The 15,252-nt window shown below is 43.0% G+C and overlaps 1 protein-coding gene across 3 annotated transcripts in view; it reads right to left on the bottom strand.

Annotated features, from left to right (window-relative positions):
* GCNT2 (glucosaminyl (N-acetyl) transferase 2 (I blood group)) overlaps positions 1–15,252 on the bottom strand; it is a gene marked incomplete at both ends in the record, with an annotated part of 91,471 nt that overhangs the window by 21,972 nt on the left and 54,247 nt on the right. Inside the window, one exon of one of the 3 annotated variants that reach the window (XM_080710748.1) lies at positions 9,021–9,948. The exons of the other annotated variants lie outside the window; for them this stretch is intronic. Coding sequence (XP_080566874.1) covers positions 9,021–9,942 — 922 coding nt within the window. Of the gene's footprint in view, positions 1–9,020; positions 9,949–15,252 lie in introns of those variants that run through there. 3 annotated transcript variants of the gene reach the window in all.

Here is a 15,252-nt window from a genome sequence, read left to right as displayed (position 1 = left end):
GTGGCTCAATGATAAAGCACCCACCTAGCATGTGCAAGGCCTTGGATTTGATCTCTAATACCACACCAAAAAGTAGGGCTATTTTTAGTAATATTCATTTGGGGGAATGAACTAAAAGTAAAGGCCACATTTAATTATGTAAATGTTAAATTTTGCATAATTTTATTACCTTTGACATTTTAGTGTCGGTGATTGAGAATAAGCAGTAGAAACTCCATGAACTTAATTGGAAGAATAATAATAACCAAGGCCATGCCCCACTTTTATTCCAGAAACATGTGACAGACTCTCAGAACCTCCCCTGAGGGTCCTTTTAAATGATCAGATAGAGCAGAGGTTGGCACTGAGCAAAGGACGACACCCATTGTGGTTTCTTATCAAAACTCACACTGAAGAGACTTGTCTAGATCTACAGGTAGCTCGCGTTTATTTCCTCACCACCCCCATAAGTTGAGTATCTTAACTGTTCATCTTGATCTAAAGATGCCCATAATTCAGAGTTTCTAAACTATTGGCACAAATGAAAACATCTGCTGAATCAGAAACCATGGGATAGAGCCCCAGAAATCTGTGCTTACAGGACCTCTATACTGCATGCATATCTAATATTCATAACTTGTCTGGGAACTAAGTACTTTTTATTACCTCCATCATTGTGAGTGAAATACTAAGGCTCAGCATAAACCAAAGTTGGTGTCACCTAGTTAGCAAATGGTGGGAGAAAGGACTTAGGCCATGTCTGTCTGACTGCAGAGTCCTTCTCATAATACTGTGTGATCTCAAAGGTGGGTGGAAAGAAATGCTTTTGCAGTATGTATGAGGCAACAGAGTAGAGATTCTTGCATTAAAGAAGTAATTTAGGTATTGGATAGATATTGATCATTGTGATATTTCCAATAATGGACATAGAGATCAATTCTGTGTGCCTTTAATATATAATTTTGTTGTTTTAAAGTGTCACTGAAATGCAATACTATGTTTCTGTTAAAAAATAAAAAAGAGCTGGGTGTGGTGGCGCATGCTTGTAATCCCAGTACTTGGGAGGCTGAGACAGGTGCAAAGCCAGCCTCAGCTACTTCATGAGGCTCTCAGAAACGTAGTGAGACCGTTTCCAAATAAAATATAAAATAGTTCTAGAAGTCTAGCCCACAGATAGAAGGTCCCCGGGTTCTATCCCCAGTACGACGCAAAAAAAAAAGGGCAAGGCTTCTTCTAGAAAAGATTTGTCTTATCCAATTGGTAGTGAACGATGGGCAGCTGGATAAATTGAAAAAATGGTCTTACCAGTTCTGGAGGGTAGCGATTTTAATCCTTTCGGCTGGGATTAAATTCATGTGAATTCAGTAGATGTTTGCTCATGACTATATTTATACTTAATTAAGTGTTCATATATACGTTAATTTCCCTTGGCTTGTAAAATGCTGTTCTAGTGATTAAGAAATGAAAGCTAATTAAGAAGCTGGGCGGGGTGGCACATTCCTATAGTCCCAGTACTAAGAAGGATGAATGCCAGTTGTGGTTCCCAGGGTCAAGGTAAGTATCATAGGTGACTTTTGAAATGGTGCTGGGATTACAAACCTCCCAAGCACTTGTAATCCCAGCACTTGGGAGGCTGAGACAGGAGGATTACACAGGTTTGAAGCCAGCCTCAGCAATTTAGTGAGACCCTGTTTCCAAATAAAGTACAAAATAGGTCTGGGAGTGTAGCCTGGAGGTAGAAAAGCCCCTGGTTTCCACCCCCAGTACCACATAAATAAATAAATAAATAAATAAATAAATAAATAAATACTAAGAAGGCTGAGATGGGAGTATTGTAGGTTTGAGGCCAGTCTCAGCACTTAGTAAGACCCTCAGCAATTTAGCCTCTGTTAAAAAAAAAAAAAAGCCCTACTTAAGAGTATTGTTTGCTAGTTATTTACTGAAGGGAGGTGGGTAAGAATGTTTGGGCACAGATTCCATAATGAAGGAGATAGTCTCAAATATTCCACCAGAGCTTGTGGCTGAAAATAGCACAAATGATATGACAAATGGCTATCTGCTATGGTACAGCTGAGTTATGTTAATACTCTATAATTTGACTAAGGTTTCCTTCCAGGAGCTCAGCATTTTAGGATATAGATTCATCAGCTAGGTTATTAAGAGCCAGAATACATTGTAGATAAAAAATTTACCCTCTTGACTTCCGGGAAGATGGCGACCGAGAAAAGCGGGGCTTAAGAGCCCCGCTAACAACAAATCTCCATTACCACAAAATCAGCGCCTTTCATAGCCAGAAAACACCATCACCAGTGAAACAAAAAATCACCAGGCTCCAGAGAGAAAGCGGACTGAGAACAGAGCCACAGAGGAGATACACCGGCCTCGCGCCCGAGGACGCGGCAGACGCGGCAGCAGCGCCATACTGCTGGCGGCAGCGGCGAATTCACGGGACGGCTACAGCAAGCCAAGGTGAGCCACTGCGGAACAGCTAGGAGAGATTTCTCCGCGCAGAGAGCATCTACAGCTCCCAGTGGCCGAGCTCAGCACACGCTGCAGGGATTCAGAGTAGAAATCAAAATCAAAAAGAAAAACGCCAGCCCCACAGCCGAGGGCGTAGCAGCGGCGCCATATTGCTACCGGCGGCAGCAGCAGCGAATTCAGCGAGGCCAGTACAGCTACATCTGCGTACTCAAGAACAGTGAGTCAAATTGCGGGCCACAGAGGAGAAATCCCTGGGACTTGACCCAGTGGGTAGAGGCGGTGGCCGAGATATCACACCATAGGAGAACGTGCAACCTGGCACCCCCCACAGTCTAAAGCAGCCTCTATCGACTCTCTGGGTCGGAGACTCTGTGATACAACCCAGTAAAGGAGTAGTGGGGTCTGAGATACTACTGACTCGAGATCCAGAACACCTTAAGGGAAGTCATAGTGACCCAAGGGAAGAACCCAGAGAAGGCACAAACATCCAAAATCATGGGAAAGAGGAATAATACTGGAGCAATTAATGCCCACAACCCCACAACATCAGAACCCCATAAAACAGAAAATCAGAGATTTCTAGAAGATCAAATCAGGAAAATAACTGTAGAAATAATAGAGGTGCTTCGAAAAGAACTCAGAGAGAGCCAAAAAGAGATAAAGGATGCAATTAATGAAGTAAAGGCCTCAATTCAAAGCACAAACAACCGATTAGAACACATGGAGAACAGAATCTCGCTCTTAGAAGATGAGCAATCCAAAAATGAAATCATAGTTTCTAATCTAGAAAAAAATATCCGACAGCAGGAGTCTGATATTGAAGAAATATGGGCCCATTTTAAGAGAGCTAACCTAAGAATTATTGGAATAGAGGAGGGAAAAGAAAGTGAAACCAAAGGGATCAACAATCTCTTCAAGGAAGTAATAGCAGAAAATTTTCCAAACATAGAGCAAGAGGTTGATACAAAGGTCCAGGAAACTTATAGAACTCCCTTTAGACAGGATCAGAGAAGAGGATCCCCACGCCACATAATTGTCAAAATGACCAATGTGGAAGCCAAGCAGAGAATCTTAAAGGCAATAAAAGCAAAGGGCCAAGTGACATTCAGAGGCAAACCAATTAGAATCACTCCAGACTTCCCAAACCAAGTCATGAGAGCCAGAAGGTCTTGGAGTAACATATTCCAAACTCTGAAAGAATACAACTTCCAGCTAAAAATTTCCTACCCAGCAAAACTTTCTATCAAATTAGATGGAGAAATAAGAAGCTTCCATGACAAACAGAAACTGAAGGAATTTATGTCTTCAAAACCAGCACTAGAGAAAATACTCAAAGAGATTAACTACAAAGAAGAAATAGGTAACACACTCCAGAACTAGAGAAACAAGATTTTCCATCCAACAGACAACTAAGATTGGTTATCTGTGGAGATTCATTATTTATGTTAGTCTGTTACATATCTCTAAAGGGTATTGTTTGCCTTTATTGTTGTTAATTTTTAGGATTTCTAGTTGGAATATTAATATACCTTCAGATATAGCATTGGGAAATATTTTATCCCATTCTATTAGTAACTGTTAACTCTGTTTACATTGTCTTGGATATACAATTTTTTTTTTTAGGGAGTTTGTATACTCCTCTGTTGCCTGTGCCATTGAAATCATATCCAAGAAATCACTGCCAATTTCAATGTTGTGAGGTTTAATGACCCAGATTTTCTCCTAAAAGTTTATAGTCTTAAGATTTATATTTAGGTCTCTTATCTATTTTGAGTTAATATTTGTATATGGGATTAGGTAAGGGTCCAATTTTATTCTTTTTCATGTAATTATTATTTTTCAACAATATTTAGTTAAAAGATTATTATTTCCACCACCAAATGTTCGTGGAAACCTTGTCAAAAATAACTTGACAATACAGGGAAGAATTTAGCTCTAGGCTTTTATTTAACTCCAATGGTTTATATATCTGCCTTTAGAACAGTACTACACTGTTTCAATTATTGTAGCTTTATATGGTTTGAAATCAGAAAATATATATCTTCTAGCTTTGTTCTTTTTCAAGATCGTTTTGGGTACCTAGAGTCCATATTCCATATTAGGATAGATTTTTTTCTGAAAAATAAATATATAAATATATGATAGTTTCACCTAAAAAAAATAGAAAAAAATATTCTCTGGTAAGAAAGAAAGCAAAAAGAAATATTGAAACGTTATCTTTAAGTCATCAAAAGCTTGGTATCAGACAAACGAAACTGTTATGTGAGATTATCATTTTTAATTTTAGATAAATTGCCATAATACTAGATGTCAACTACTAAGCCAAGCATGGGAGGGAGGGATAGGGAGAGAATGGGGTGGGGATTGGGTGGGGGCTGACTGGGAAAAGTGTGCATGTATGTCTACAAAAGTATGTATCCTACTATGATGTATGAATACAGTGCACCAATAAAAAAAAATTTAAAAAAAAAACAAATTAAAAAAAAAAATTTACCCTCTTTCCCCATCAACCCAAATTGTCAACCTAGGAAGAGCCAAGAGCCCATTACCAAGAGGTCGAACAAGCCAAACAGGACCATATCACTAATACAATATTTATTGAAAATGATGCTCACATTTATTACTCATATTTAATAAAATTCTGTTCAATGGATAGAAACACATTAAAGTATGTTTCATGAAATTTCTCTGTCAATCAGAATTTATTCCCACATTGCTGGGCATGGTAGAGCACCCCTATAATCCTAGTACTTGGGAGGCTGAGACAGGAGGATCACAGTTGGGAGGACAGCCTCAGCAACATAGCAAGACCCTATTTCAAAATAAAAAATAAAAAAAAGCTGGGGGTGTAGCTCAGAGGCAGAATGCCCCTGGTCTCAATCCTCAGTGTGTTGCGAGGTGGGGGGGTTATTCCTGCATTGACAAAACAAGTGTCCTTGGGATTATCCTCTGGCCACATTAAAACAAAACAACAAAACCACAAACAAACACAATTACTGTAGACCTGAGTGTTCTGGCAGTTTTAAGACATAATTCAGCCAACCCACCAGTGTTTATAATTCTCAGTCATGGGTACAACAGGTATTAGGAACTTTGTGGCTCTAGAAATTAAATTCTAAATCTGGGGTGATGTACACAGAACACAGTGCGTACTTGGAAAAAGACTGCGAAGGGTCCAGCCCCCACCCAGGTTTAAGACCCTGGTAACTTTTGTAGAGAACATATATCTTCTAAATAGCCCAGTGTTTACATTTGTCAGTGCTATGCCTGGAGGGATGTTTTAAGTTTTTGTCTATTGTTGTCTTTCTTAGCCTTTCATATTATTATATTTTTGTTGGTGATGGTTTTCCTAAGCCAGCAACTAAAACACACTCCCGATCGAATTAACTCAGAAGCAGCTCACTGCATGACTCTTGAGTAGCCCCAAAATGGTTGCATGGGTACCACGTATGAGACCCTCAGTGAGCATGCCTACGCAAGCTGCCTGCTGGTGAGCTACCTGGAAACCAGATTTTCCAAAAAGTGAGGGCTCTATCCCAATAACATTCCAGCTTGAACTCTACCCTGTACCTCCAAGCAATATTTTACCTGTTGTTTTCTCAATTCCTTACTATCAAAATTATCAGCTCACCCCAGGTACTGGACACAGTTCCTCCTATCTTCTTTTCTCTAAACTATACAACACATTCCTGCTCCTCCCAAGACCCAACCCACACCACCCAGATCTCTGCATATCCTACATCAGGCAGATGCACTGAGATTCAGGGCAGGGCGGTGAGGGGGTAGTGATGGGAACTACCTGTTCACACCTGAGCTATTTAAGAACACATCTTGCAGAACTGTGTTACTCACACACAATATGATGCCTTAAGTGAGGACTATTTTTCTTTTCCTGAGTACTTTTGTGACACATTTAGAAAAATTTAGTTGTAAATGTTTCCTGAACAATAGTGTTATCATTCATAAATATAATGAAGTACCTTTGGAAAATCAGCCAAGGAATCAATAACATCAATGGCTGGTAGAGTATAAACTGAAAAACTTTTGAACCTTTGAATAGCTTTTCTATTTTATCTAGTTATTTGTTTGCTTTGGGTGCTAGAACCCAGGCCTGGTACATACTGAGCATGTGTTCTACCACTGAGCTACACCTCAGAACTTTTCTTTCTTTTTTAAGCCAACTTTGGGCTAAGGATGTAGCTCGGTGGTGTAGAGCACCTTCCTAGCACCTTTGAGCCCCTGAGATTCCATTCTCAGAACCACAACTACAACGAAAAGAGAGGAAAAAAATCCGTAAGAGCAAGAAACAATTTTGCTTTTGCTTCTTCAAGAATCGCTCGATCCTGAGAGTCTTGTTGAGAGGACGTGGCGTGGGACAGGGTCACGCACACACGCCGTGAGGGCAGAGATAAAGGAAGGAGGAGAAGGAAGACAGGAGAGTGAGTCTGGCCACATCCCTTTTCGTTTTAACAGTGATTAGGTTCAGCGTCTCAGATGGCTTTTCAGTGTGTGTGTGTGTGTGTGTGTGTGTGTGTGTGTGATTTATTTTTTTAATTCCATCAAGTTGCTGAGGTTGGACTCAAACCTGTGATCCTCCTGTCTCAGCCTCCCAAGTACTACGCTAGGTTCTCATTATCTTAATGGTCATTACCATTATTGCTTTGTTCCCTCTAATGTCTCTCAGATCATTAATCAAGGGAGACATGTCTAGGGCTAAGAGAAGGAAGAGCCAGACCAAACAAAGCCTGTTCCAGATGGGGACACAAAGAAACTTGCAAGGAAGCCTGTAGGGGGTTGTGGCAGTCAATTCCAGAAATGAGACTCGTGACTCTGGTTAGCACGGTGGCCCTGAGAAGTCTCACATGCTCACTCTCTTCTAACACACATGCATGTGTATATGCGTGCATGCATGCTCACACACGCACAACACACACACACACACACACACACACACACACACACACACACACTACACAGGCATGCACTCGCCATGTCCCTGCTAACCTTATTTCCAGCCCAGCCCAGTGGTCAGGTGGAGCTTACCTCTACAGCCCTCTTTATTTTTCCCAACCACCCTTATCTTTCTCTTCTCTGAGATCCTGCAAGAAATTTGTTTAGGATAGATAGGAATTTGTTTAGGATAGCTATTTCTGCCGCAAGAGAAGTAGCTCAAACTTCAGTCCACTCAGATCCAGGATCTGCGCCTAGCTTAGCCTTGGTCAAGCTCTGTGAACAGCAGGAGCATACGACTCCAACTTTAGACCCATGACCTTCATCTGCACTCAAGGATTATGGCGTGGAGTATGATTTCCAGAGCAAACTGTACCAAAATGTACAGAATATTTGCATATGGGAAAAGTAGGTATTTAATAAATAATAGGGTTAATACTACAGGAGGATAAATGTTGGTTCACTCCCCTACAAATCTTTGTGACCTAACCATTTGGTATCTCTGAAAGTAAGCTCTCATGGGATAACCCATGTGTCTTCCTAGCCACCTTGTCTGTCCACTTTCTTTCCCTAAATAGATTTGTGCTTGACTCTAGCTCTTAGGAATGCTGAGCTATCAGGGTCCTAAGTATGTTTTGCTGCTTTGAGTCCACTTTCAGATATGAAAATGGTTTCGGACAGAATTCAAAACTGTGCCAGTGATAGGGCTATTGCATATAAGAGGCGAGAGTTATCTCAAGAATGGCAGGCACAGGGCCGCCCTCACGATACTGATACCCACAGCCCTGCTGGTGCAATATTAAAAATAAGCACATTGGGAAAGCCCCAGAAAGAAGCGCTGCACGTCCCTCATTACCTACGGGAAACCGAATTTTGAAAAGAAGCCCAGTTTAGAATGAAGGAGAGTGATTGTTGCTCTCTTCTGCCTCTTAGCTGCCTGGCATCTGATTTCTAAACCATTACAAACAACCAAAAACATCTATGGCTTAAAAACTGAGAATTCTCTTTGGAACAACTCCAGCTTGGAACCCCTTTCTGTTTGTCTCTACGCAAATATTGCTCTCTGCTCTAGGCAGTAAGATAGCAGGCGAGATTTGCTTAGATTTGCTAGATTTAAGCCAGTGATAATTTGTGAACATCCAAAGAGGTTTCCAGGATTCTAAAAACAGTCCCCAGCCACAGTCGCTCCATGAACTTGCTCAATAAACACATCAATGAAACAGTACATAGCATGCTCTGAGAGCTCTAAGATCAGAGGTTTTAGAATACTCATTAACAAATCAGTCTCATTATGCTATGACTGTGCTTTATCGGGACTATGAAGGTAATCGTTCAAAAGATGGAGCTGAGAGTCACGACCATGGGATACACAATCCAAGGTAGTTTCGCCAGAATTATTGCAGGGATTTATTAGACCACTGTATCTCACATATTTGTAAGACAACAGCACCAGCATAAAATGGCCACTAAAAATAGCCAAGTAAATCATCTCATAACTATTTACATTTTTTTCCAAGTAATTCCAAATGAGTCAGTTCTCTGGAGGAGCAGAATGTTAGCAAACTCAGTTGACTGTTTATAAAGAAATGGGAATGGAAATTGGTACCCACCTGGAATCCTATTGAGTGTTACCCAGAAATGCTCATCGGGACTATAGGTATCTTTTGACCATTGTAGTAGATCAATGGCCCTTTTGTCAGCAAAGACAAACTTGACAAACTCTCTAGTAAGGGCCACGTAGGCGGTGCCAAAGTAGATGGTCAGCTGATGTGGAGGTGAGGTTTTCAGAGTATTAGTATTTTTCACAAATAAACCATCTTTGCCCATAGATTCTCGGTGGACATATTTAGTCCGTTCGATTATATGAGCAGGGGGCAGCACTCCTGGGGTGAGATTCTTCCCTTTAAATCTTTTTAGGAACCGAATAATTTCCTTGTTGGTTTTCAGGGGGAAATCCTGCCCACAGGTGTTGAGGACGTACTTCCAGGGGACCTCAGAGGCCACCAGGTCCTTCATGCAGTTTAGGTCTGCCTGGAGCCTGGAGAAGCCTGCGTAGACCACAGACTCCCTCTTAGAAGCCAGAAAAGCATTGGGAAAACAGCTCAGTAACTCCTGCACCCAGACTTTAAACTCGGTTGAGGCTTTTTCATCCACGTGAACACAGTAAACATTTTGAGGCATGTAAATTGCTCTAAAAAGCCTTTCGAAAGTATCAAAATCCTTATGGATCACCATAACATATGCTAAAGGAAAGTCAGCTTCTTCTCCCGAGAGAGGGCTTGTGATATAGTGATTCTGGATCAGGTAGTCCTTGCAGGAGACTCTTTCCAGAGGTGAAGACGGTGTCTTTCTCCACAAAAAGATGGGTTTCTCTTCTAAGGCATACCTACAGATATCTATTTGAAAAGACCCTCCACTGGAATTCTTCAGCCTCTTATAACTTTTTGGTGGGCTTAACCAGCTATTGTAAACGGCCACAAAAATAACCACGGTGAGCACAACAAAAGCAATAAAGTAATTCCTGAAGTTCATTATCTTTACTTCCCTGGGAAGGAATCTCCCTTCAGAGATTGAGAAAGGATCAACGTTCCGGAAAGCAGAAGGAAGGGCTGAATGGGCTTGCCTGCCAGTCGTGAATTTCAGTAGCTTCCTAGTGGGCTGGTTTGCTTTCCTGGGAGTCTTTTAATCCTCTGGTCTCCTGGGCTTCTGGGTCTTGTCCATCCTCTGTGGGGTTGGCCAATGATGACATGCTTTCCTAACCCCTTCTGGTTAGCAGCCCTGCGGTGCTGAATCCCTGCAGCTCAGCCCAGCCCAGCCTCTGGGAAGTCTCCTCATCTGCATGCGAAATGCAAGTGGTGGTTCTGAGCAAATTACATTCTGGAATGGAATGACAGGTCCTGCTCACGGGAGCCCAGTTTCTCTGATATCACTCTCCTCCTTCCCCTCCTTCTGACCAATCAGTTCTGATCTTCTCCCTCTCTTCTCACGCTTTCTTCTCAAGCTTCCTACAAAACTGAGTGGCTCTTTTTCTGGTTGACAGGTTGGGTCACGCAGGGTGGGACCTTAGAAAAGGAGGAGACTCTGCTGGGCAATATCACGAGACAGGCGATATCACGAGAGGGGCGGAGTTTCCACACGATGTAAACTTTTAAAAGAAGGGCATTTTCTTTCTAGCGTCGAAGGAGCTCGGACGCTGGCGACCATCGCCCCATACTCCGAGAGCCCCGGTGGCCAGCTCACCGCCCTGCCAAGCCCAGAAGGCCATCTTAAACCTCATCCAGCCCTGATTCCACACAACAGCCCCACAGCGTGCTCTCCTGGCTCTGCAGCCTCTCAGCACTCCGGTTTCACTGGCTGATAACACTACACTATGGTAAGCTTCCCCTTCCTTGGACGAGCGGGTTCCAGCTTTTAGCCTCTTCGGGACTTGGGTTCATGTTAGGCAGGTTCTTGGGACGCCAAATTCCTGTTTTCGTCTTCACCCACTGACCTGTTATGGGGAGAAGCCAGTCATCTAAAATAAACTCTCAATCCGCACTAGGCCATGTTCTGGTTAATCTCAAGACTCTAGGTTTATCCAGGGCTCATATTTTTCTGCACAAAAGTCTGGCCTACTTATGAGTTGGGTAATAGTTCTCGGTGGCCTGATATGGGTACATTAGATCTGAACATGTTAACTGATCTCAGTAACTTTTGCAAATGGGCAAGTAAATGGTCAGAAGTTCTGTACATATAGGCTTTTCTGTGCATGCATTTCCCAGCTTTCCCTTCAGATCCCCCTCCTTTGGCTCCCTGGCTTCCTTACTTGTCATTTCTCAGGCACCTTAGAGAACATGCTGACCAGTATCTTCCCCAACCCGGGACTGAAAAAGCAGCTCCACACCCGGCAGTCAAGGCCCTTAAGCCAGGGGATCAAGTCCTTCTCAAGTCGCCTCAACCAAAACATCTCCAACTATGGTGGACTGGGCCCTTCACAGCGATCCTCACCACACCTACCGCAGCCGAACTGCTGGGGGACCCCAACTGGCATCATCTTACCCGGCTAAAAAGGGTTCCATTACAACTGTCCCGTGACAAATTCTTGCACGGTCTTGGGGCCTACTAAGCTTCGTTTTTCTCAGCATAATTCCTTTTGATATTTTAACAGATCTACTTGTTCACATACTATGGTGCTCTACCTCTTCGGATGCCATACTGTCATAACTCATCTGCTAAAGTCTCCTCGAGCACACATCACCAAGCTGTCCAGGGTAACCTCCGACTCATGCCACAGCCATACTCCCACCTGCCCACTTCTGAAGGACCCCACCTCTCCCGGCCAAGGGGCCCCCTTTACGATGCCCTTTGACAGTAGGAAGTAGTTTAAAATTTGAATCTCCGCCCATTATCACCAAAAGGCCAGGATGACAGGTTGGGTCCCACGGGGCAGAACCTTAGAAAAGGAGGAGACTCTGCTGGGTGATATTGTGAGACAGGCAATATCGCGAGAGGGGCGGAGTTTCCACGCAACATAAACTTTGGGCGTTTCCTTTCTAGCATCAGAGGAGCTCGGAGGTCTTCAGGAGCAGTCCAACTCCTATCCCCCGGGGAGACTGCATTAAAATTTCTTTTTCTTCTTGGCACACCGGTCTCTCTCGCCTTTATTGTGCCTAAAAACCTAACACTGGTGACCTGCTAGCAGCCCCTGGAAGTCACAGCACTGAACACAACTTCTCCTTTGAGTGTATCTCTCTTCCTGTTTCTCTACAACCTCTTTTTATTCCAGCATTATCCTCACTTTGGAGCTCACACAGATAAGGAAAAATACCCTTGCAACATGTCCAAGAGATTATCAGCAGCAAAAATAAGTAAATAAAAATAAATAAAATTTTAAAAAGTGTGTGACACAGCATATAAATGTAGGTGCAGGCTATGGGAAAAGAGAACTAAGAACGATACCCGTGGGATGTAAGATGAAGGTGACTTTTCACATTAAAGGGTCTAGTGTTGATAACATACGGTGAAGTACACACACTTTAGCTTGCATGAAATATGATAGTCACTATTCCCAGGGAGCAGAGCTGGTTCCCATTTCACACACAGCTTCAGATGACTTGAGATGTTGACAGGTATTATCTGCCTTGTGTGGGTATTATCTACCTCCTGGGTCTCTCTAAAAGCTTGGTGTCATTGGCTTTGAGATCCTTTCAAAAACTCCTATGATTCTTGGTCTCCTTCCCACCCACCCTCCTCTTCTACTTCTCATACTCTGAAGAAAGAACAAATGCTTCAGGGCTGCTGCCAAATTCCTGGAAGTATCAGTCAGTGTAATTGAGGGGAACTAGGAAGAGCGGGTCTGGTCGCATCGCACAGGGCTTCCCATAGCTCACCTGTGCAAAGTGTTTATTTCAAGCGAGGTCCCATTAGGTGTGGAGCGCACCTGGGATTGATGCTGGTGTGCAGGACACTCCTGGGAGTGGGGAGGAAGGAAACTGATCCAAATAAAAGGTAACGTTGGTAAGCCCAAAGTGGTGGCGCACACTTGTAATCCCAGTATTTAGGAGTCTGAGACAGGAGGATCATGGTTCAAGGACAGCCTCGGCTACTTAGGCTCTTTGCAACTCAGATCCTATTTCAAAATAATAGGACTGGGGGTGTAGCTTGGAGGTAGAATGCCCCTGGGTTCCATCCCTGGTACCACCAATAAAAGGTAACTGTAGCAGCCACATGAGATGAGTTAGAAGTAGGCATGTTCCCATCTCACTCCCCAGGTTATAGCTATCCTACCTGCCTGGGCTCAAAGCGGACTAGCTGTTCCTGTTAGAAAACCATTGGGTACAGAACGCGCAATCCCCCTGCCTCCTCCCTATCTACCGCCAGCCCCTTAACTCCCTGCAATTCATGAGTGCCAACAGGGAAATGCACGATTCATATAATCTAGAGGGCTGCTGAAGTGTTGGTGGGAGTCTCTGAGGTCACCCAACAGAGCCCTTTATTTTACAGATGTGGAAAGTGAGGTCAGCAAGAGCTCTCAGTCACTAAGAAGCCAGCATTTCATTTCACAGCTCCCTGTTCTGATGCTGAAGCCGGTCTCCCTAGCTAAATCCCAGAGGGTTGCGGTGACCAGGTTAAGTACAGTCACCTCCCCTCTCTAATTCACCTGGTTGTTAGGAAGATTAAATGAGATGGTTCTTGGTCACGGGTTAGCAAAGATCTCCGCAGTGAATATATGTTCATTAAGCATCAAGTAAGATTATAGTAAAGATTTCTCTTTTGAAGACCATCCAAGCTGCTTGTGGTACTACATGCCTGTAATCCCACTACTTGGGAGGCCGAGACTGGAGGATCACAGGTTCACAGTCAGTCTCAGCAACTTAGTGAGACCCTCTACAAACTTAGTGAGAACCTGTTTTGAAGTAAAAAAATAAAGCCGGGCGTGTGGCGCACGTTTGTGATCCCAGCATTCGGGAGGCAGAGACCGGAGGATTGTGGGTCACAGACAGCCCCAGCCACTTAGCAAGGCCCTTTGCAACTCGGTGAGGCCCTGTTTCAAAAAATAAAAAGACTAGCCGGGCGTGGTGGTACATGCTTGTAATCCCCAGCTTGGGAGCTTGAGATAGGAGGTTCACAAAGGTTCGAAGCCAGCCTCAGCTATTTAGTGAGGCTGTCAGGAACTTAGTGAGATCCTGTTTCCAAATAAAATAGAAAATAGGTCTGGGAGTATAGCCCGGAGGTAGAAAGCCCTTGGGTTCCACCCCAGTACCACCAAAATAAATAAATAAATAAATAAATAATAAATAATAAATAAATAAAAGTAAATAATACTAAAATATAGGGATGGGGTGTAGCTCGAAGGTACAATGCCTCTGGGTTCCATCCCCAGTACTGCAAAATATAAAAACTAAAATAAAAAACAAGCCGGGCGTGGTGGCACATGCTTGTAATCCCAGCATTCGGGAGGCTGAGACTGGAGGATCACAGTTCGCGGACAGCCTCAGCTAGTTAGTGAGGCTCTCTGCAACTCAGTGAGACCTGGTTTCAAAATAAAGAATAAAAAATAGGGCAGGGGGTATAGCTTGGAGGTCGAATGCCCCTGGGTTCCATCCCCAGACCCGCAAAAAAAAAAAAAAAAAAAAAATAGGACTGGGGTGTAGTTCAGAGGTAGAAAGCCTTGAGATTAATCCCTAGTACAAATAAATAAGTAAACAAACAAACAAACAAATAAACATCCAACATTTTGGAACCTGCTAATCAACTGATATTTTAATTTCTGTTTTTAGTAATGGAAAAGAGAAATATCTACCTTAATGCTTTTAAGTGGGATAATTTATTCCCAGAAGTTACATTCCACTCTTTTCCTTCTTCTCCTACCTGGGTTTAGTCCAGAAAAAAAGAATTATAAACACGCACACACATACACTAGAACGTGGCTCTATGAAAGGGACAACCCAATAGTCCGTTTGGATTTCTTCACTTCCTTTCATTGGTTCTGGAGTCACACACCCTTTTCTGCAAAATATACCTTTGGCAAGACTGTGGATCACAGGAATGGGCAACCTAGACCTGGAGGGAGGCAGGGAGGCAATGGGCTTTCTGCACTGCAGGTCCAAATGTTTTTTGTCTCTCCCCGGTTCTCTTTGCCCCAGACCTGAGTCTACACTAGGGAGCTCCAGAGGATGCCAATCAAAACACACTCGAGAGATATGTCATCAGGACAGATTGCACAATATGATTTATAGTTCAAAAGAGCAGTATCCAAAAAAAAAAAATCCTACAAACAAAAAACAAAGCAATCCTAGGAAACATCATATAGTCTGTCCTGGTTTATTTATGCTGGTTTAGACCCACAGACTAGGACAAGAT

This window comes from Muscardinus avellanarius, assembly GCF_963383645.1.
Source record: "Muscardinus avellanarius genome assembly, chromosome: 14".
NCBI classification, from domain to species: Eukaryota; Metazoa; Chordata; class Mammalia; order Rodentia; family Gliridae; genus Muscardinus; species Muscardinus avellanarius.
Note: the sequence above shows the minus strand (reverse complement) of the source record. Positions and strands in the feature narration are given on the sequence as shown.